Here is a 22,243-nt window from a genome sequence, read left to right on the forward strand (position 1 = left end):
TCGGTGAATCCCAGTGAAGGATTGTTTACTGCACTTGCCCCGGCTTGGGTAACCGGGGTAGTGTTCGTAAAAATTGTGTACTCGTCGGTGTTCCCCCCAGTAGCTGGGGTTGTGGTTACCGGAGTTTCTTGGTCACTCGTTGGCCTTGGCATCGGAGTAACCTTAACCATCTTTCCAGAGGTTTTGAAAAAACTGAAAAAGAATTAGTTCTAGCTTTTATGCACGGATGGCGCCAATGAAGAAACACAATGTGACCCCGGCGGATTATGGATAATCTTAGGGTTAAGTAGATGTTTCCCACGAGGGTTAGGTCCTGCAAAGATGGTTATTCTTCTGATGACCTGCAAAACAGACACCGTGAACTCGTCACTGAGAAGGGGGGGTTCCTCCTTGTGACCACCCTCCGGCGTGAGAATCAGACTAGATTGCTCTGAATATAAGTGTATATTGAGAGAAATAGCTAGGGAAGATAAGATAATATCAGATGATATCCCTTGATACCATTCCAAGGTGTTGGAGTATTTATAGCCGAATGTAGGTTTCCAAGCAGGTACAGCCAGCTGTATAATATTCCTTTTCCACCAACTGTGGGCTACGTACGTGCCATGCTGGTGGTTGGTGGGTAGGCAGCGGCTGATAGTGACATGGCCGGCTGTGTACTATTCCTTTTCCACCAACTACAGGCTATGTACGTGCCACGATGAGGGTTGGTGGGTAGGCAGCGGCTGATAGTGACATTTTGTACTGGAGTATGCTACTCCTCGTACTATTGTCGGTGAGCTGTCACCCTGTGATTGGTTCATGGGCTGCTTTGGTCAGATCTTGTCTATTTTGTCCATACCTTGGCAGGTATAGTACAAAAGATCTTCCAGAAGCATACGGACTGGCTCTTTTGGGCGGGAATATTCCCGCCTTGCTCATTCCTTCTTCAGGTGACATTGCTGAAGTATTAAGAGTTAGTGCCTTATGCATGTAGCTTTACTGTTAGTGCGGGTAGCCTTCCTTCTCAGCTTGTACCCATAGCTGCGGGAACAGGCAGGGTACCGTACCAAGGGAGGATTTCCTGCGGGAACAGCTGGCTTACTGCGTGTAAGGTCTTCATCTCTCTGAGCATGGTGGGTCTTGCGGAACCTGTTGGTCTTTGCGCAGACGTACCCCATCAAGGTGTGTCTTGCGGGTCCAACTGGACTTTGCGGGGACCTACCTCTTCTGACATGTATACGTCAAAATTTTAAACATATTAGATGACTTGCTGTAGCGACTAAATGCATAGTTGTAACAACAATTTATTAGACCTTTTTAAATCTTGTATGATTGTTTTAAATGATATAACAAAACTCGTGTAAAATTTAATGAAATTCACTTATTGGTTGTAAAATGTATATAGTTCTTTTCTAAAGTATATTTAAAGAGATTCATAATCTGAAAATTTTATATAAACCTATTTTTGTGTAGATTTATCTTAAAATTTTTAACACATATTTTTCTTACAACTAAAAAATCAACAACTTTTGTCCTCATGCCTGACAGGGGTCGTCACCATCGCCCCATTGTGCCCATGTCGGGCTGTTCACTGCCTCAATGGCCAATGGATCCCCCCTTGTGCGTATATTAAGTCCATCGAGTCTGACAAGTAAGATAAAAAAAATAATTATTAAATCAAACTCCAAAGCTACTCGTTTTGGTGGAGTTTTTCATTGTCGGCCTGCCCCTCCATACATTCGGAGTAAAAAACATCTCCAATTACAACTTTTAGAACACCATTAAATACATATATACTCATTCACACATCCTTATTAAAGATTCATTTTTAAATAAAAAATCACCGTAGACAGCTTTTCAACATTTGCATCAGTGCTGTAGAAATCGATAAAAGCTAGCTGGACAGTATAGTAGGACCGAAGATTAATCGAGATTAGCAAGGATCAATCGGATTGGATTTTATATGTAATTATTCAAATATGCGGATTTATTCCAAATTTTAATTTTGACCGACCCTAAACAAATAGTGATTAATAGGCAACTAGTTGGTGTAGTACCAACTAACGATGACTCAAGGATTAATCGGCGCATAGACGGGCTTTTACAACCATGTTCGCGACAATAGACAGGTAAAAACCAACCAATAAGAGCATGACAAAGAAGATCTGCCATCAAAGACAACTAGGATTTATCCAGCAAAAATTAGTTGATGGATGACAACCAGGGGCTACATTTAGGCGGCAACTTTAAAAGTGGCGCTAAATTGGAGGAAGGGTTGCCAAAGTGACTCTACGCCAAAAGTATCTCACTCACATTCTCCCTCTCTCCTTCGGTCTCGCTAAACCGTCCCTAACTCTTAGGAGCGTTTTACTAATAAAGGCAAAGCTAGTGATAAGACTGTGTTGTGGAAAGTTACAAAATAAGCGGATTTTTGATACATGGTGTCATGTTAGTAGAGAGACGATTTTTATTTTAAAGATGCAGTGGTGTTGTCGCCCCCACTTATTTTATTATTATTTTGAACCCACAACCCGGCGACATACCTTTGTCACCCCCCCTTCCCCAACAAATTGCCCTTTTGTAGCCTATGGGGGTGGTGTTGTAGCCCATAGTCGCCCAAAAACCTCCCACTTTTCACCTCACTACGTATAACCTATTATATATATAAGAAAGTTAAAGTACAAATGAAATTAACGTGCTAATTGTGAGAATTAAATATGGTAATAATATATATATACAAGTAGAGTAATTATACAATTACATCATTGAGTAATTATGTAATTACCATCCCAGTCATCTTGCATCAGCCGTGAAGGAGGTGTCACAAACATCCTTTATGAATACTTCCATTTTCTCTTTTGTCTTCTTTGATATCAGGGTGGCTATCTCGAACGAGATGCTTTTAGGCAGGTACTGAAGGGGTTAGGGTGGGTTCCTCTCTTCCTGCCTCTATTCTGATTGCTTCTATTCACCACCCTGCACCCTTTCAGTTAGGGGTGTTCATGGTTCGGTTCGAAACTGTGAAACCGCCCAAATCAGCCATTGGTTCGGTTTCATGGTTGGTTTTTTTTTCAAGTTTCGGTCGGTTGGTTTCAAATATTTCAAACCGTAGCGAACGGTTTGATTTACGGTTTATACCAAAAACCAACCGTATAAAAGCAGACCGGACCGGACCGTATAATTTAATTATACATGTATATTACATTATATGTGTGGTAAATACAAAGTGGTAATTGGTAATACGCATATTAACCAAATCCTAAAAGCACAGACAAACTGCAAACTGTGAAGTAGTTAAACCTTTATTTTGATGTATTTGGATGATAAGTATGCTAATTATTTTTTACAGCCAGTTATCTTATGTATTAGGTTACTTATCTTCATGTATTTTCATGTTTTTGGACAACTCATGTTTAAATGTGACTGGACGAATTGTATTTAAATACGTTTTGCAAATTATTCACAACCTAACAGGGCCAAACCGTGAAACCAAACCGGAATCAAACCGTAATTAGCGGTTTGGTTCAGTTCGGTTTAAGAGTTCAACGGTTTGATTTTGGTTTATAAGAACGAAAAACCGTTACTAACGGTTTGGTTCACGGTTTGACCCAAAACCGTGAAAACCGGACCGTGAACACCCCTACTTTCAGTCAGCGTTATCATGTTGGAACATCATTGAAGAAACACTAAGTGACCCCGGGCAGATTACGGATAATCTAGGGGTTAAGTAATGTTTCCCACGAGGGTTAGGTCCGGCAAAGAAGGATGTTCTTCAGATGACCTGCAAAACAGAAACCGTGAGCTCGTCACTGAGAATGGGGGGGGGGGTTCCTCCTTGTGACCACCCTCCGGCGTGAGAATCAGACTAGATTACTCTGAATATAAGTGTATATTGAGAGAAATAGCTAGTGAAGGTAAAATACCAGATCCCCCTTCCATTCCAAGGTGTTGGAGTATTTATAGCCGAAGGTAGGTTTCCAAGCAGGTACAGCCAGCTGTATAATATTCCTGTTCTACCAACTACGGGCTACGCACGTGCCATGCTGGTTGGTGGGTAGGCAGCGGCTGATAGTGACCAGGCCGGCTGTGTACTATTCCTTTTCCACCAACTGCAGGCTATGTGCGTGCCACGACAAGGGTTGGTGAGTAGGCAGCGGCTAATAGTGACAAACAGTACTAGAGCATGCTCCTTGTACTGTTTGTCGGTGAGCTGTCACCCTGTGATTGATTCATGGGCTGCTTTGGTCAGATCTTGTCTATTTTGTCCATACCTTGGCAGGTATAGTACAAAAGATCTTCCAGAAGCATACGGACTGGCTCATTTGGGCGGGAGTATTCCCGCCTTGCTCATTCCTTCAGGTGACACTGAATTATTTAGTGCCTTGTGCGTGTAGCCTTGCTATTAGTGCGGGTAGCCTTCCCTGATGGCTTGTATCCGCAGCTGCGGGGACAGGCGGGGTACTTCACCATTGGGAGGCTTTCCCCGCGGTAATAGCTGGCGTACTGCGCGTAAGGTCTTCATCTCTGAGCATGGTGGGTCCTGCGGAACCAGTTGGTCCTTGCGCAGACGTCCCTCTTCAAGGTGAGTCTTGCGGGTCCAACTGGGCTCTGCTGGGACCTACCTCTTCAAGTCCCCCCAGTCCAATGTTCTTCTCATGAATTGTTAATAAGTGAGGTGAACTTTGGACTTAAGCAAGGGGTTTTGAAAAGGATTTAGTTTTAAGGTTGTCCGTGGGGATTATTCCCGCGGTTTCCCTAATGTCACGTGCAGAAATTCCCGACTTTTCTGCTTGATCTTTGGGTATGATGCAGGTAGGTGTGTAACCTCCTCGCAAGTCAGGAGCGTTGAGTTTCACTTGTAGATTCTCCACGAGGTTTTGGTAGTTTTAAACATAGTGATCAATTATGTTAAAGAACCAATTCCATCATGGAGCTTCAAACAATCTAGTTCCCAACGTTCCCGCTATGCGGGGATGTTATTTCCCTTTCCGCAAGCATGACCCAGAAGATCCTTCTTGGTTTCAATTCCCTGCGAGTGCTAAGTATGTGAAGGGTTTCGCCTTGACACTGTACCCGCACTCGTCTTATAGTTATCTTACTTCCAAGGTATTCTTGGCGTCCATTCCCTGCGGGTGCTAAGTATGTGAAGGGTTTTGCCTTGACACTGTACCCGCACCTGTCTTATAGTTACTTGGTTGCCCAGGTAAGGGGGGTATATTCCCTCTTATTTTTGAATATTTTTGAATCTTTTTGAAATTCGAAGAGTTGGTGAAAGGATAAGAACAGTCCAAACTGTTGAAACGTCGTCCGACGGCTTCTTCTGACAGTGTCAGGACGTGCAGGAAGTTATGGCGACGTGACAGTACATGGTCATTCCAGACGCTTTTTCAGGCGCGTGGGCGCGATTTTTTGGGCGCGTAGGTGCGGATTTTACGGCGCGCGTCCCGTCAACAGCTGTTGCCAGCTTGCTTTTTCCACGTGTCATAGTTTCATTGCACCAGCGTTTTTCTCTCTCCTCCGCATTAAATTCATCGCATTCATTGCGATGAGTATATAAAGGGGGAGAGGGTCCTTTGTAATCCACACTTTCACTTCTATCTTCTCCTTCTAAGCGATTTCCGGCAAATATTCTTTCTGAAATCGTTGCCTTTCATCCTTCCAGAATGTCTTCTTCCCATGATGTTGAGGCTACTGCCGAGGAGTCTGACGCGTTCGTCGAGAATCCGTCGTCCACTTCCGATAAGGACGATAAGAGCACTGCTGGCGAATGCCAGTGTGCTCTTCCCATCGAGCTCTATCGGTACATCGTCCGGAAGTTCATGCTCAAGCCGTTCGAGCCTGAGTTTCCGGAGCCACACCAGACGGTGTACGATGCCCCCAAGGGCAAAATAGGGGTGTATGCTGCATTCTTCGTTTATGGGAATCTCAGGTTCCCATTGACGAAGTTTGTATACCGTGTCTTTGAGAGGCACGGTGTGCATCTGACGGAGGTACACCCGATGGCGATCGCCAAAATCCGCCACTTTGAGTGGGTGTGCCTCATTCTGGGTGTGGAGCCCCACGTTGATCGGTTGATGACCTTCTACTCCTGGAGGTGCATCTAGGGGTGGTACACCTGGTCATTCGGATCAAGGGTGTGATGATCTGCGCTACCGAGCGCAGTCTTCAGTCGTGGAAACGGGAGTTTTTCTATATCTCCGCTCGCGTCATCCCCCTTGCGATGACGTTTAAGAATGGGAGAGCACTCCCCACCCTTCACGCCCCCAACTACCAGGAGGCGGAATGGTTCTCCAAGATCTCCCGGATCCAGACTCCGGTGTACCGCTTTGCGGAGTCCGGGATGGTGATGCTCGGGATGAGCCGGGTGTGGAAGGAGGCGTCACAGATTCCCATCGTCCTTGAATACGGTTTGAACTCTGTCCCTTACGGAATGCTTCATATTATCCGTTAATTTAGGGTTTTTGTTCTAACCGTTTTCTTTTTGTTTACAGATGGAAACGACTTGCAGTCTCTCCTGCAGCCGCGGGAGAGTGATGGTCCCGCTCGGATGGGTACTCGTGCTCTAGATGAGAACGAGTTGCCCATCCTTGAGCAAACGGCGGATCGGTTCGTGGAGGTCTACCCGCAAGGCCACGAGATCCTGAGCGCCAGGCGGCCAGGTAAAGAACTTTTTGACCCTTGCCCTCTCAATGCTCAAACCTCCGCGGGAATTCCTCTAATTTTGTCATCTTCTGATGAGGAATCCGCAGATGGTCATTTCTTGGCGAGGAAGAAGGCTGCTGGCGGGACGGGCAAGGCGAAGGTAGCCTCCACCGCTGACCCGGTGAACCGGTCCGAGTCAGAGACCGAGAGTGAAGAGGCGGCGGGGAACCCAGGTGGTGTTGAGACCACTGCTCCGGAGGTTGAAACGGCTGTCACCTCCGAGCAGCCCAGGACGACGACGGTAACCGGTACGAAGAGGCCGGCTCCATCGGGTTCGTCACCGCCTGTTCGCACCTTCAGGCTCAAAACGACCCGTAAGTGTTCATAACTTTAACTTCTTATCTTTCCGCTATGATATTTATATATCTTGTTTTCGTGTAGGCGTGGATGCTACGGCATTCCAAAGTGGAGCGGGAGGGAGCAGCTCTGGACCCATGAAGGTAGGTTTGGTCAACCTACCCGAGGCGATGACCCAGGCGGCTACGCCTGCTTGCAGTACTGGTTCAGATGCTCATCCCGTTGAGCCAACTGTTCCAGCTGTAACCTTATCCCCGCCGGCTGTCAGTGCCATTTTCACAGAATCCATCACTGAGCCGGCGGTGATTTCTCTTGCGGGTTCTTCCGCAGCCGCGGCCACGGTTGTGAGTTCACCTCCGGTGAGTTCACCTCCGTTGGTTTCCACCGCGGCAGCCTCCACCATGCCTCCTCCGGCGCCTGCGACTATGGCCAGTCCTTCAGGTACGTTTGGGGTTGGGGCGTCTAGCCAATCCTTGCCTCCTTCCCGTCTCCTTGACCTTTTGGATGGATATCCCTTAGGTTCAGGTGATGGGTTTGGTGGCTATCGGCCTGTTGTCGACCCTACAGGTGCGTAGGGTTATTTTGGCCTATATCCCTTTCATCATTTCTTTATCTTAACTGTTTTTTTTATTGCAGTTCGTGATTCCAACGAGGTGTACGCTCCTCGGTGGAAGATCCGCCGGGGAACGACCCTCCGGACTGCTGAGGACTGCGTCGAATGGGTGCGTCACGCCGCCCCAAGCGGCGCGCTGGGGGAGGCCATGGCCAGCTACCAGGAAGGTAGGCTGTCCAACGAGCTCCGAATCCTTCTCGCCCGGATGCAGCCGCGCGTCGAGCTACTTTGTCGTGAAAACGACAAGTTAAAGACGGCGCGTAGCCTTGAAGTGGCTCAGGCGCGGGCCATCCGGGAGGAGAATGCGAAGCTTGCCGCCGTTGCTGCGGAAAAGGAGAAGGCCTTCAAGGCCCTTGAGGTTGACGTTAAGGCTCGTCTGGAGGCCCGTTCCAAGGCTGCCCAAGCTGTTAACGAACAGCTTCGGCTGGCCAAGGAAACTGCATGGAACGCAACCGAGAGGGCCACCAAGGCTGAAGCTGTTGCTGAGCCTCTGCGCATCGAAAATGAGGAACTTAAAGCCAAATTAGAGAGGCTCCAGCAGGCTCATGATGCCTTGGCCATGGAAGATGCCAAGAAGCTCCAAGAGATCTTGGACCAGAGGGGGGTGCTTGACCACACTGAGCGTAAGCTAAAGGGCGTCGAAGAGGCTGCAGCCAAAGATGTGTTGCTTGCCAACCTCACAAAGAACAAAGCCGAACGCGCCCGTAATGAAGCTCAAGCTGCCCTCCAGGAGGCTCTGGTTGCCAAGGAATGGCTTCTTCGAGAAGCGTTGTCGCAGGTATGCGCAGCTTCCTAACTTCTAACTTCTTTACGCTTTTCCTTACTCTTGAGTTGACAAACTTCTGTTTTGTAGGTTGTGCATCGGGTGTTCACGAACACATCATATGACGATGCGATGAGCGCAGCCCTCAACGCTTCTCATGAGGATGGGGAAAAGGCTGGCTTCCTGCTTGGTCTAGGGTTTGTTGAACAAGGCATCCCGCCTTCCAACTTCCCTCTTTACAATGTGGATACTGAAGCTGCGTATGACCAAGCAGTGAATCAGTATGCTGCCTTCCCGCATCCGGTGGTGGAGAAGGTGAACGAGATTGCTGCTGCTGATGATGGGCTAGCTATCCTTAAAGCTTTCATTGAACCGCCACACTCTACTGATGGTGCGGGTCCAAGTGGAAGTGGTCCTGAAGCTTGATCCTTAAGATCCCTTTCCACCATTAGAGTAGATTTTTATTTTTGTATAGCTTCTTTTGTATGCGGGTATGTACCCAGCAATCTTTGTAATATTTGAATTTCGATGGAATAAAGATTATTTGCTAATGTCTTGCCTTGTTTATTTCACGCATATTTTGATTTAACTTAGTAATTTCTTTAGTACTTAGATAAGTTAACTTTTCAACGTGGCAGATAATAAGTTAAAGTTTTGCTTCCTCTTTCGTGATTGTGCGGATAAGACCGTCACTTGCACTTAGTAGGATGGCTAAACTTTACCTATATCTGACCTGCGTGGAAGTTTTCCTCATCTTTTCCTTTGAAATTTTCTAAGTGTTTTGAATAAGTTAACCTTTCGATGCGCGGTTGCCAATAGGTCAATGTTCAGTTTCTTTTATCATGATTGTGCGGGTAGGACCGTCACTTTCATTTATTGGGATGACCAAACTTCACCTATAGCTGACCTGCGTGAAGGTTTTCCTTAGAAATTTTTACCGTTTTATGTGTTTATGCGGGTTTTGCCGCCTTCCACACGCAACGACTTACTTCTTCCCATATTTATGCGGTGAATACCGGCATATCAGCGTGGGAAGTTCATAAGTATAAAGGTAAGGCTATCAACACAATGTGAAAGGAGAATCATTTCCATTAGAAGTGGCTCTAGGCCTTTTCTTTACAAATTTGGAATTGATCTACATGTAACATTTGCGTAATTGTGCTCCGTTCCATGTTCTTGGGATAGGAGTGCCATCGAGCCTTTCGAGCCGGTATGCGCCTTTTCCTAAAACTTCTTTGATAATGTATGGTCCTTCCCAGACCGGTGCCAGCTTTCCTGGGCGCTCTTGGTTTGACGCCTCGTTGTTACACAATATGTAATCTCCTACATTGAAGTTGCAGAGTTTTACCCGCGTGTTGTAGTACTTTTGCATTTGTCGCTTGTAGTTTTCTTCACGCGCTGCGGCTAAGTCTATGCGTTCCTCGGTTAGCATAAGGTCTAACCGTCTTTCCGCATCATTGTCTTCTGGCTGAATCAAGACCCTTGGTGAGGGCAAACCAATTTCGACTGGGACCATGGCTTCAGTGCCATAAGTGAGGCTGAACGGGGTTTCTCCCGTACTGGCCTTTTTCAGCGTTCTATTTGCCCAAAGGACGTGTGGAACTTCGTCTACCCAGCCGGATCTGTGTTCCAGGAGTCTTTTCTTTATGCCTTCGACGATGCTTTTATTTGCTCTTTCCACCTCACCGTTACCTTGCGGGTGTGCCACTGAGGTAAAGGTGTGGGTGATTTGAAGTTCTTCTAGCCACTTTTATAGCTTCTTGTCAGCAAAGTTGGTGCCGTTATCACTCACCAAAGTCTGTGGAAGTCCAAAACGACAAATAATAAATTCCCAAAAAAATTTTTCAATATGTTTTGCGGTTGCTTGGGCTAAGGGTTTTGGAGAAGTCACGTGGGTTTCCTCCCGCGTTCCTTGGTTTGAAGGTTTCTCCAAAATTCCTTCTTGGTTGGAAGTCCGTTTCCTTACGCTTCCCTTTCGCCCTGTGGCGTGGGTTTGCGTCGGTGTCGGATTCCTCCCGATCATTGTCCGAGTACTCGCACTCACTGTTCATGTTGAGCTGTTGTCGAGTATTTCCGAATTCGTCAGCCTGTTGGAGTGAACGCAAGCGTTCATCCAACTCAGCTTGGAACTCTTTCTGACGTGCTTCGGCCCATGCCTTAACTTGATCGAGTGTTTGGCGAGGGAGCCTCGCCTGTTTCTCCAACTGGGCATCAGTGAACCTTAGTGAAATATTGTTTACTGCACTTGCCCCGGCTTGAATAACCGGGGTAGTGTTCGTAAAATTTGTATAACCGCCGGTGTTCCCCCCAATGGCTGGGGTTGTGGTTACCGGGGTTTCCTGGTCACTTACTGGCCTTGGGACCGGAGTAACGTTAACCATTTCTTCAGAAATTTTGAAAAAACTGAGAATTAGTTTTAGCTTTTATGCACGGATGGCGCCAATGAAGAAACACTAAGTGACCCCGGGCAGATTACGGATAATCTAGGGGTTAAGTAATGTTTCCCACGAGGGTTAGGTCCGGCAAAGAAGGATGTTCTTCAGATGACCTGCAAAACAGACACCGTGAGCTCGTCACTGAGAAGGGGGGGGGGGTTCCTCCTTGTGACCACCCTCCGGCGTGAGAATCAGACTAGATTACTCTGAATATAAGTGTATATTGAGAGAAATAGCTAGTGAAGGTAAAATACCAGATCCCCCTACCATTCCAAGGTGTTGGAGTATTTATAGCCGAAGGTAGGTTTCCAAGCAGGTACAGCCAGCTGTATAATATTCCTGTTCTACCAACTACGGGCTACGCACGTGCCATGTTGGTTGGTGGGTAGGCAGCGGCTGATAGTGACCAGGCCGGCTGTGTACTATTCCTTTTCCACCAACTGCAGGCTATGTGCGTGCCACGACAAGGGTTGGTGAGTAGGCAGCGGCTAATAGTGACAAACAGTACTAGAGCATGCTCCTTGTACTGTTTGTCGGTGAGCTGTCACCCTGTGATTGATTCATGGGCTGCTTTGGTCAGATCTTGTCTATTTTGTCCATACCTTGGCAGGTATAGTACAAAAGATCTTCCAGAAGCATACGGACTGACTCATTTGGGCGGGAGTATTCCCGCCTTGCTCATTCCTTCAGGTGACACTGAATTATTTAGTGCCTTGTGCGTGTAGCCTTGCTATTAGTGCGGGTAGCCTTCCCTGATGGCTTGTATCCGCAGCTGCGGGGACAGGCGGGGTACTTCACCATTGGGAGGCTTTCCCCGCGGTAACAGCTGGCGTACTGCGCGTAAGGTCTTCATCTCTGAGCATGGTGGATCCTGCGGAACCAGTTGGTCCTTGCGCAGACGTCCCTCTTCAAGGTGAGTCTTGCGGGTCCAACTGGGCTCTGCTGGGACCTACCTCTTCAATCATATACAAGTTTATTATACGGTTTACAAGCCTTTTAAATCAAACATGGTTAATATATAATTAACTATAATCGTCACTCAATCCTTTTCAAGACGTTTGGTTCTTTTTTAGAATATATATAACAAAAATTCATGGTTTGAAATGACAGTTATTTTATGCATTTAATAAAGATTATTAAAACGGTACGCGAGAAGCACACGGCATTACGATGCTGTGGTCTCTTCTAAAATACGCCGTGTGCGTTTTGTACAAGTACTCGCATCTCGCTTTTGTTGTACTCCAACGTGGGACCTAAACATTATCGATTAAAACGATGTATTTATGGGACCCACCTTTGGCATATTGAGACAACTTGTGGGCCCAACCACCTAAGATAGATCCTTTAAATCACCTCCCTCCATTTTTAATTTTTTTTGTGTTTTACAAACATAAAAATATAACATGACTTTTCTCAAAATTTTATGGCCATTAAATGAAAGATAATAAATAAAATTTTCAAAAATTAATTATTAAAAAACAACAAAAAAAAAGAGTTAAATTACTTTAGGGAATTATAGAAATTTGGCATGATGATTTGGTGCTACAAAAATACCGTAAAGCTAGTGGGATTTACTTGGGACTAAAAGTTAGTTACGATACTGGTATTTGCTACAAGAATCAAAAAATAAGATGGTAATATATTTTAAAAGGTATTACTCCCTTTTGCGCCCTGAGATGGTGTTCAACACCATATTATATGTGACATGTCGTTGCTCCATGCCTCGTCCTACGCTCATAACACATGGCCTCAAGGCGTGATGGAAATATGTGGCTTGCCATGAGTATGCGGTTTGAAATCCCGTGGTTGATAAAATTGTGAATTGAAAAACCGGATTAACGAGTATGTATGTTAGCTGCAAAGAGAATAGCATGGAAATTCTGGGCCCTTCTTGCCTCCTGTCATATGGCTAACGCGGTTTGGAACTAGATTAGATCTTGGTGCAAGATTTCTCCAATTTATGCTTTCTTTGTTAGCGACCTTCTTACGCTACACTTATCAGCACCTGTTTGCAAGATAAAGCAAAAGGGTTTGCACGGGATAATCATGTTAGCTTGTTGGTGTATTTGGAAAGCAAGAAATAATACCATCTTTTTTAATACTGACACTTCAAAGTCAAAAACTGATGTTTCAATTAAAACCAAACCAATAATTTATTGGTTGAATAGATTATAAAATGATGTCATTAGGGTATCACTTAGTAATTAACTATTGGTGATGATTGCCTATTTGCACTTGAGTTCATGTTAATCAATCTCAAGAAGCATCATTTGACTATTTGAAATGGTGACAAATTATCTAAGAGCACTATTAGTCTATTACTTCTCATGAGTTATGAATTTGTGACCCCATATATTATTTTTGTTTTATAATCGTTTAGTTAAAGCATATGTAACACCTTAAACATCATTTTAAAAAACTATAAGCAATAATTGATCATTGGATTTGTTTGATTTAATTTTATGTACAAGTGGCTTATTTACAACTTTGATGCATGAGCATCCATGAGCTTATACGTGGTTTGTCTGTTTAATGAACCTTTTGATCCAAGAATTAGTTCGGTTGTAAGATTGGGCTCGAAGAAGAAGCAATCTGGACGGGCTAGTCTCAAAAGACATTCGACGAGAAAACGACAAGAAGAGTAAAAAAGAATTATATTTGTCTCCTAGTTTGTTGTTCATCCGCTTTACATATTTTCCTATCTTTTTATGTTGATCTTGTTTCTTTGTTTATACCTTCATTTAATGTGAGTTAGGATTTCCTCTTTGACTTGGCCATGAGACACGGTTTCGGACTTGACCCGAAACCGGACCCCTCCTACCTAGCCCACTAGTACAAACCAGGTTCCAGTTCGTTAGAGAAACTTTATCCGAATTCGAAACCGGTTCCACCTCTACCCGTTCAAAACCCAAACCGACCCGCCAAAACCTGATAAAAGCACGGCCAGACCAGTCAAAACCCTGTAAAAACCCGACTATACCTAGAACCTGTTTTTAAAAAAACCCGATTGCGCATCACTATTCCACATTGTTTAGTATTTGTTTTAGCACCTTTAGATTTTGGGCCTTGACAACAATATAACGTGTTCTTGTAAGTTATAACTAGTCCAACAAAACAGGCCCAATGGGCCTGAAATAAACAAACTCATTTATAATTTCATATTCATTTTCACACTCATATATAAACCCTAGGTGTACTTCCTGTCTAGTGCCAATCATGAATTAGGGTTTTGAAACCACTCAAGTATAACATTTAGGTCATTTTATTAAAGATTTATGATTTTTTTATAAAATGGTATCATTATTGAATCATAAGTGGTTTTTATACTTAGAAAGAATAATGAGTGATTTTATAGGAACAATAATATTGAAACTTTATTGCTATTATTTTATGGTTTTATCCCATTTTTTAAATCAGCATTAAGTGTTTTTAGGTTATATTTTAAGTACAAAGTACTATTTGTAAACACCCTATATATGCGTATTCATGTTTATATCAAGTATCCAGGTGATTGGCATTATTTTCATTTTTCGTTTATAATATTTATATATTTTTATTTTAATTTTATTTATTGTAAGGGGTTAATAATATACTTAGAGTTTGATGTTAAAAGAATTTCACAGATAAATGAGATGTTATAACCCGTTTAAAAGACATCTGGATTTGGTGAGACCCATGATCCGCCCTGTATTACGGGAGTTGTTTTACATTTTTTGTTTTTAATATTTATGTTTTGGATTTTAATTTTCTTTATTGTAATAAAGTTAATAATATACCTAGGGTTTGATGATGAAAGAGTTGCACAAATAAATGATATGTTATAACCCGTTTAAAAACTATCCGGGTTTAGTGAGACCAATGACCCGCTTATTTTTTTTACTATATAATCGTTTCTTAAAATAAATAATAATATCTTTTCTTTTAAAAAAATTGGATATTAATTTTTAGTATATTTCTATTTTATACGATTTTCATGTCAAATATTTAGTGAGATTAATTTTTAAAATAATGAGATGTTATAACCCGCTTAAGAATTATCCGGGTTTGGTGATACACATACCCTTTTCGGGTCAAATGCATGAGAAGCCTCCATTTACAAATAAAACAATCTGGTGGCTTGAGAAAATTTAGGGAGCAATCAGAGAGCTTTTAAAGGTTTCGTTTATATATATATTATAGATTTAAGATGTTAATTTGTTTGGGGAATTGTTTATTTAGTTTAATGAATTGTTTGTATGGTTTTGTTGAATCATATATTTGTATGTATAATCTTTTCCGCGTCGTCTTAGGAACCACTTAGAACGGGCAGCAAGCGATCACTACATAATTGGTAGTTTGACATCATTTAACAATGGTTCATGTGTCATTTTACCGGAACTATAACTCAATTTATCGCTTTATTTTATGCACTAGCAAGCATTGTTAGCACTTTTGCATATATAACCAGACACTAAATTTTTAAAATGTGTTATAGATGGGAAGACTTTTAAGAAGCCTTGACGACCCAACAGAAAGGAGCACTTGGATGCAGAGTTAAAGTTATTGGAGAATACGGTCTTCGATGTAAACGGGAGCTTTGGAGGGTGTAATATGCACTTAGCAGAATTAGAAATGATGCAAGAATGCTTTTGACACTAGAAGAGAAGAACCCGCGTAGGATATTTGATGGTGAAGCACTTATGAGACGAATGAACCGTTGGGGGCTTTTGTACGAGAATCAAAATAAGCTCGATTTTGTGCTGGCTCTTACGGTTGAGTCCTCATTAAGCAGAGGCACATCATGCATTATTATTTATTAACTTCATTTCATCTTTTCATTAAATTTTATATTTATTGGTATTTTGTTTACAAACTATATTGTGGTTATAGGGTGGGAAGGCAAGTTGTGAACTTAAGAAGAACTCACGGGCACATTGACTTTTCGTTGACTAGTCCTTTTGACGGTTATCGACCCGACAGAGTGAAGCAAAAGAATCAGAAAGAGTGAACACTTACATTTTGTTATATCAAAGGTTTCATCTTTATTATTTATTTTACAGACACTTTTTTTTATTATTTTACTGAACATTTTATTGTTAGAAAGTGTTATTGTGACCATGCTGTCAAGAATATCTTATGCACACTTATGATATTGACAAAGTTAATATTTGAAAACTATACACAACATGTCATTTTTTTGTATTTACAAGTTATTGTTAATGAAAGCTTCTCTTGTAGCATGCTGAAAGTGCAACTCCACGTGAATTCGACCGCCCCCAAAGTGGTATATACTGGTCATATGCTTTTCTCTTACAACATCCGCAATGCTTATTTCGACGCCACCCAGAACATCCTTGTAAAAAAATAAAATCCATTGTGTTTCACGTTAAAAACTAGGGATGAGCATTTGCTACCAACAGAAACAATCGGTATTGGACTATTGGCATTCATTTTTTATGTTCTCGGTATTGGTATTTTTAATGTTAACGGTACTAAACCAAAAAAATTAGTATGGTTTTTGGTGGTACGTACCTTATGAAGAAATCTATCCATCTGCGACGCAGAACAAACCGTCAACCACAACACTGCTTCCGCAGGCTTCTCTAAAGTAAACTGGAACTCCTCTACCCATACAGGATTTTGATCATAAAACTTAGTCTGCAGTCCACATATATGTATGACATTAAGTTGCACGATTCGTTAGTTTCGATGCTTTTGAAACAATTAGTTAATAATGCATAACACAAACCGTGGTGTGTTTTAACTCTGATCCAACACGCAAACTGACATATGGATGTTTTACGTTAAGCCTAACTCCTTGATTGATTGTAACCACAAGCAACCCTGCACCCTCACTCTTGGAGGCCACAGCTGATGTCCTGAAGTGTTTAAATAGTTTGTTTTCTATGTCATAATTAATGCAACAAAATCAAATACTCCCGCTGTCCCTCTTTAAGTGGCATAGTTTGAAAAACACAAAGTTTAAGGTAGATTGAAATTGAATGACTACTTTTTTTTGCTTACCAAATGACAATAATGCCCTTGGAAATTTGGTCCATTAATATTGTTTATTAATTAATGTTAGTTGTGTGTGTTTAAGGGTAAACTTAGAAATTAGCTAATAAATTTTGAAGGTGGACATTTGTAATGGGACAGATAAAATATGAAATATGGACACTTTTAATGGGACGGAGCAGAGCGTCATACCTGGCGCGATCCTTTGGTGGAAAATAACTGTTTGCAACTGGATGAGTTATGAGATCCTCTGGTGGAAAATAACTATTTGTAACCGGAAGACTTCTTGCCTCCTGAAGGAAACATTAAGTGTTAGCAAGGAACTTCAAACTCTGAAATTTGTGGAGGTTTTTTTATAATTTTTGGTTAGAAAAGAGTAGCTTACTTGATAAGAAAGTGCAGTTTCAAGTGCCACCACAATGTCACTCATTAACGGGCGTTCTTCACGGTTCCTCTCTAGACACTGATATGCAATTGTTGCAAATACCAACAAAGAATTAGGATTTATTTCATCCTTTATATCATTATAAACGATTTCGTTTACTGTGTTTTCTTTGTATGACTTTAGAACCAATTCTATTAAATCTAGATGTCTGTTGTCTATGCACAACCTCCCACACAACACTTCAAACAATACAACACCAAAAGAGTAAACGTCTGTCTCTTTTGTTAAGAACCCGGTTCTTGCATAAAGCGGATCGACGTACCCAAGCGTTCCTACAGCATGGGAGTAAAGAAAAGTGTATTCTTGATTGGCGGGACCAAATTTGGAAAGACCAAAATCTGAAATCTTGGCATTCCAATTTTCATCTAAAAGAATATTGGAACTCTTGATATCACGATGCAATACTCTTTGTTGGGTCCCGACGGCACTATGAAGATACTCCAATCCTCGAGCCGCCCCGATGCATATCTTAAGGCGTCTGATCCATCTTAGATTACCATTGTTGAGATATCAGTCAAGGCTTTTGTTGGGTACAAACTCGTAAACCAGGATCTTCTCACCAGAATCATCACAAAATCCTAGGAGAGAGACTATGTTCTCATGTTTGTAAATTGAAAGCATCATGACCTCCTTCCAAAACTCGGTATCCCCTTGACCGAATGTAGGATCTAAATGCTTCAAAGCAACCGACGTGTGCTCAGTAATCTGTCCCTTGTACACTCTCCCAAATCCCCCTCTCCCGATGCAATTTTCATTGGCAAAGTTGTTGGTTATTCTTTTTATAACATCTAATTGTATTTTGAGGTGTTCAAAGTGTTTCATGTCAGCCATTATTTTGATGGTTTGAGAGAAAATGTGAGAATTAACGTACTCTTATGTCTTATAATTATAATTGAAGAGCTTGAAAGGAGGATGTATTTAAATATTAGACTTCCATTTAATAAGCCAAATTATCAACTTGACATAGTTTGCCTTTTCAACTTTGAATACTTCAATATATTGGATCCGACTAGTTAGTGGAAGCTGCCTTGAATATGCAAAGAAACACAATGCAACTAAATAATTGTAGTGGCTTCTAAGCATCTTCATATCATTCCAACTATTATAATAATCAAATTTGGATGGCTACTAGACATGACAAAATATGTGGTGAATATAGAATAAGAATATTCTACAAAGTAGAAAACATATGGTAAGAGGTTACTTTGATATGTATAGGGTACTCTTATATATGTCTTGAATGATGATGATACACGGGTGATTATAAAATAAAATAAAAAAGTTAGCTTTAATAATATATATAACATATTTTGTGAATTTATACTAATTAAGAAAAAAATATGGCTAACATAAACTTATCATAGTTGAGTTGATAAGCTACAAACATTTTAAAAACAAGGTAGTGAGTTGATTCCCACAACACATATTTTCATCTTATCATTCATTAAATAGAAATTGTAAAAATAGAAATTGTGTGTAAATTATAATTTTGAAAATTGCTGAGGTGGAATCATATGTGGATAGCTTAGTTAAAAGCCATATGAATATGTATTACTTTAATATAACAGTTCTTAAATTTTTTTTTGAAAGGTAAATTTCATTCAACCTCAAAAACGACATTTGCTAGACCTCAAAACAAGGACCACAAGGGAAACCAATTAAGTTACATAAAACCAGTAGGACACATACATCAATCATTCCAATCTAAATGTTTATGTCTTGATCTATTTGTAATCCAAAAATAAGAAGTTGATTTGATCTTGGTCACCACCTCGATAGCTTTGATAGTTTTCCTTTGAAAGATCCGTCGTTTCTAATAATCCATATGCACCAAAGGGTCGTTAAAATGATACCATGCATCACCCGTTTCTCATACTTCCCCATTTTAAATCCTCTAACAAGCATAAGAAGATCATGGACGTCGAAAGTGAAAATAGGATTCAACCGACACCAAGCTGAAATCCTAGACCAAACCTCTGCTGCGAAAACACATCCAGTAAAGATGTGGCTCGAAGATTCCTGGTTCGACTCGCAAAACAGGCAAGAGTCATTGATATAAGGCTAAATATATATAAATCCCTTGTATATTTAATATAATATTTTATTAGTTTTCGTCCGGTTTTTATTAGAATTTGTATATTACTAATTTATTTGAATATTTTAGGTTCCGGGTTTCAATCATGTCAAAAAGAGGGCGAAAACAAGCAAAATGGGAGAAGGCCCGTCGCACAGCACTTTGGGCTCAGTTTTCTAGAATCTTCTACAAATATTAAATCTATGGGCTCAGATTTGAAAACAAGCATAAGAAGATCATGGACGTCGAAAGTGAAAATAGGATTCAACCGACACCAAGCTGAAATCCTAGACCAAACCTCTGCTGCGAAAACACATCCAGTAAAGATGTGGCTCGAAGATTCCTGGTTCGACTCGCAAAACAGGCAAGAGTCATTGATATAAGGCTAAATATATATAAATCCCTTGTATATTTAATATAATATTTTATTAGTTTTCGTCCGGTTTTTATTAGAATTTGTATATTACTAATTTATTTGAATATTTTAGGTTCCGGGTTTCAATCATGTCAAAAAGAGGGCGAAAACAAGCAAAATGGGAGAAGGCCCGTCGCACAGCACTTTGGGCTCAGTTTTCTAGAATCTTCTACAAATATTAAGTCTATGGGCTCAGATTTCTAGAATATTCTACAAATATTATGTTTATGGGCTTAGATTTACAGAATCTTCTACTAATTTTAAGTTTATGGACCTTAAAAGTCTATATAAACACCCATAAACTTAACCCTAATCATAACCTGAAAGCCATAGACAAAATTTGGAGCTCAAGAGGTGATCTTTTGGAGGTTTTGAAGGCTTGGAATCATACGGTGGCGTGCTTATCATCCAAGGACGAAGACCACGGGTTTTATCGCCTTTAATCTTTCGTTTCTTTTGTTTTCCACAATGAATTCCTTTATTATTGTTTTGTTTTATTTTATGATGTTAGGCTAAAAATTATAGACTGTCTAGGCTTATGATGAACCTATTTTGACGTTGTGTTTTGATTTTGGATTTATTTATAGTTATGGTTTTTATGATTTAGTAAAAGGTTTAATCATATTAAATTGATGCATATGGATATTTAGGATTGTTTGATTAATTGTTATTATTCCATATTTGCCTAGATTATTGTTTGTCATTATGATAGGTTGCTATTAGGTCATCTACTTTGTGTTTTTGACTATTTTATGATGATATGCATTAAGATCATAGGAATAATAATTATTAATTAATTAAACCTAAGTGTGCTGCTAACCTAAATCTGTAAGGTGCTAGATTATTGATAGATCTTTATTATTTGATCTCGCTAGATTTAGTTCTTCGTAAGGAGTCCGTCTAGGTTTGATTATTTAATTATTGTCTATTGAATCAATTCGATATATTAAACTGCCTTTGATTTCCGCGCTGTAAGGTAGGATTTCGTATAAAGGAACTAAATTGTAAACAATTGGGTGACCGTAAGCGAACTTGATATTTAATACTGGTGTGCGTTAAAACTTGTCAGAAATCCATAGGTTGTCCCTTGAGAAGGGTCAGGGGTCCTGCTCGGGTTTTCTCTTAAGTGTCTATTTTACGATCCCAGTCCATAACTTAATATTTTCCCGGTTAATTCATAACTGAAATTTAGGGGATTCTAGCCTAGGTAGTTATCTCATCATCATCTAATTTAATCAAACTTGTGTTTTTGTTTATTTTACTTGTTTTTTTTAATTAGTTTTAATTTAGTATTTTAAACAAAACCCCCTTTTACAAACAAATAGTCGTGTCAGTATTAGTTGAGTCTAATTAGTTAGTTTACGTAATTTAAAGAGTCTCGTGGGTTTAATATCCGGACTTACTTAGCTGTACTAGAGTCGATCGGTTCACTTGCCAGTTGGTAGTTTTAGTTAAGTTAAGAGTCTAGAATTTATTACTTCATGTCTAGATTAGCGTGTTTTTATTAGACTACTTTTAGCATATCAAGTTTTTGGCGCCGTTGCCGGGGACTCTTGGCAATTGCGTTATTAGCTTTGATTAGACTTACTTGTTATATACGTGCTATTTGTATTTTGTTTTGTTTTTGAGTCGTAGGAGTCAGGTTAATATAGTTTAGTTAATTGTTAGGTTTGTTTAGGAGTCTTTTAGTAGTATCTATGTACGTGTTATTTTACTTCATTTTATTTTATTTTGAGTCATATTAGTCTAATTGTCCGTGTCTTTTATTTCTTTTAAGTCTCGCAAATATGTGTGAGATTTGTGGTGGACCCCATTTTACGCTTATATGTCCTCAATATGTGGGGTGTTTATCACATTATTATGCTAACCCTCCTGTGCAGCCGCAACAAAATTTTTGGCAGGGACCTCCTTCGTATTATTACAATGGTCTATATCAACAGCCTCAGCATAATCAGGATCAATTCGATGATCAATATTCTGGCAGCAACCCTGTTGAGAGTAGTGTGTTCGAGAAGGTGAATAAATTAGAGAATATGATGGCTCAATTTCTGGCTTCAGATTCCCAACAGAAGTTAGCCGAGCATGATATCATCTTGAAAAATCGGCAGAGCATTATTACAGATCTCCAACGTACATTAGAGGGCATTACTAGGAGATTAAATGAAGAAAATGAGGAAGCAAAGAGATTGGAGTTATTGAAGTATGCTGACGAGTCTGATGAAGGGATCACTCAAGTAATGGAGACGAAAATGGACGATGAAGTCCCACCTCCAGTTCCACAGGTTACTATTGCTAATTACTGGAGTGACTCTGATGATGAGATCGACGAGGAAGAATGGGCTGCTTATCAGAGGTCGTTAGTGAAGAAGGAAGTGATAGAGGAGGAAGTGGATTTGGGAGATTCACTCGATTTGATGTTTGGTGTTGAAGAAGAGATAGAGGAGAAAATGGGTTTGAGAGATTCATTTGAGTTGTCGTTAGTGACGGAAGAAGAGATAGAGAATAAAGTAAAATTGGGAGATT

The 22,243-nt window shown here is 40.9% G+C and overlaps 1 protein-coding gene and 1 pseudogene across 1 annotated transcript; one reads left to right on the forward strand and one right to left on the reverse strand.

Moving 5' to 3' along the window:
* Positions 1–15,266: 15,266 nt before the first annotated feature.
* LOC143579433 (small ribosomal subunit protein uS4y pseudogene) lies at positions 15,267–15,779 on the forward strand (annotated as a pseudogene).
* Positions 15,780–15,974: 195 nt separating this feature from the next.
* LOC143579417 (protein C2-DOMAIN ABA-RELATED 11-like) lies at positions 15,975–18,149 on the reverse strand. The gene is made up of 5 exons (XM_077062731.1): positions 17,172–18,149; positions 16,979–17,079; positions 16,521–16,650; positions 16,304–16,429; positions 15,975–16,124 (listed from the first exon to the last, which is right to left on the reverse strand). The coding sequence occupies exons 1-5, from the start codon at positions 17,214–17,216 to the stop codon at positions 15,975–15,977; spliced, it is 552 nt and encodes a 183-aa protein (XP_076918846.1). The 5' UTR covers positions 17,217–18,149.
* Between the last annotated feature and the right edge of the window lie 4,094 nt (positions 18,150–22,243).

The sequence above is a fragment of the Bidens hawaiensis genome, unplaced genomic scaffold, assembly GCF_021521415.1.
Source record: "Bidens hawaiensis isolate Kalapana, Puna unplaced genomic scaffold, B.hawaiensis_p1.1 tig00029749_1, whole genome shotgun sequence".
NCBI lineage: Eukaryota > Viridiplantae > Streptophyta > Magnoliopsida > Asterales > Asteraceae > Bidens > Bidens hawaiensis.

Bases quoted from the DNA above. Each gene is read 5' to 3' on its own strand.
- LOC143579417 (XM_077062731.1), bottom strand. From the start codon at position 17,216: ATGAGTGACATTGTGGTGGCACTTGAAACTGCACTTTCTTATCAA. The intron at 17,080-17,171 runs GTAAGCTACTCT...TGTTTCCTTCAG, and splicing joins AAACTGCACTTTCTTATCAA to GAGGCAAGAAGTCTTCCGGT. The intron at 16,125-16,303 runs GTACGTACCACC...TTTTTTTACAAG, and splicing joins TGGATAGATTTCTTCATAAG to GATGTTCTGGGTGGCGTCGA.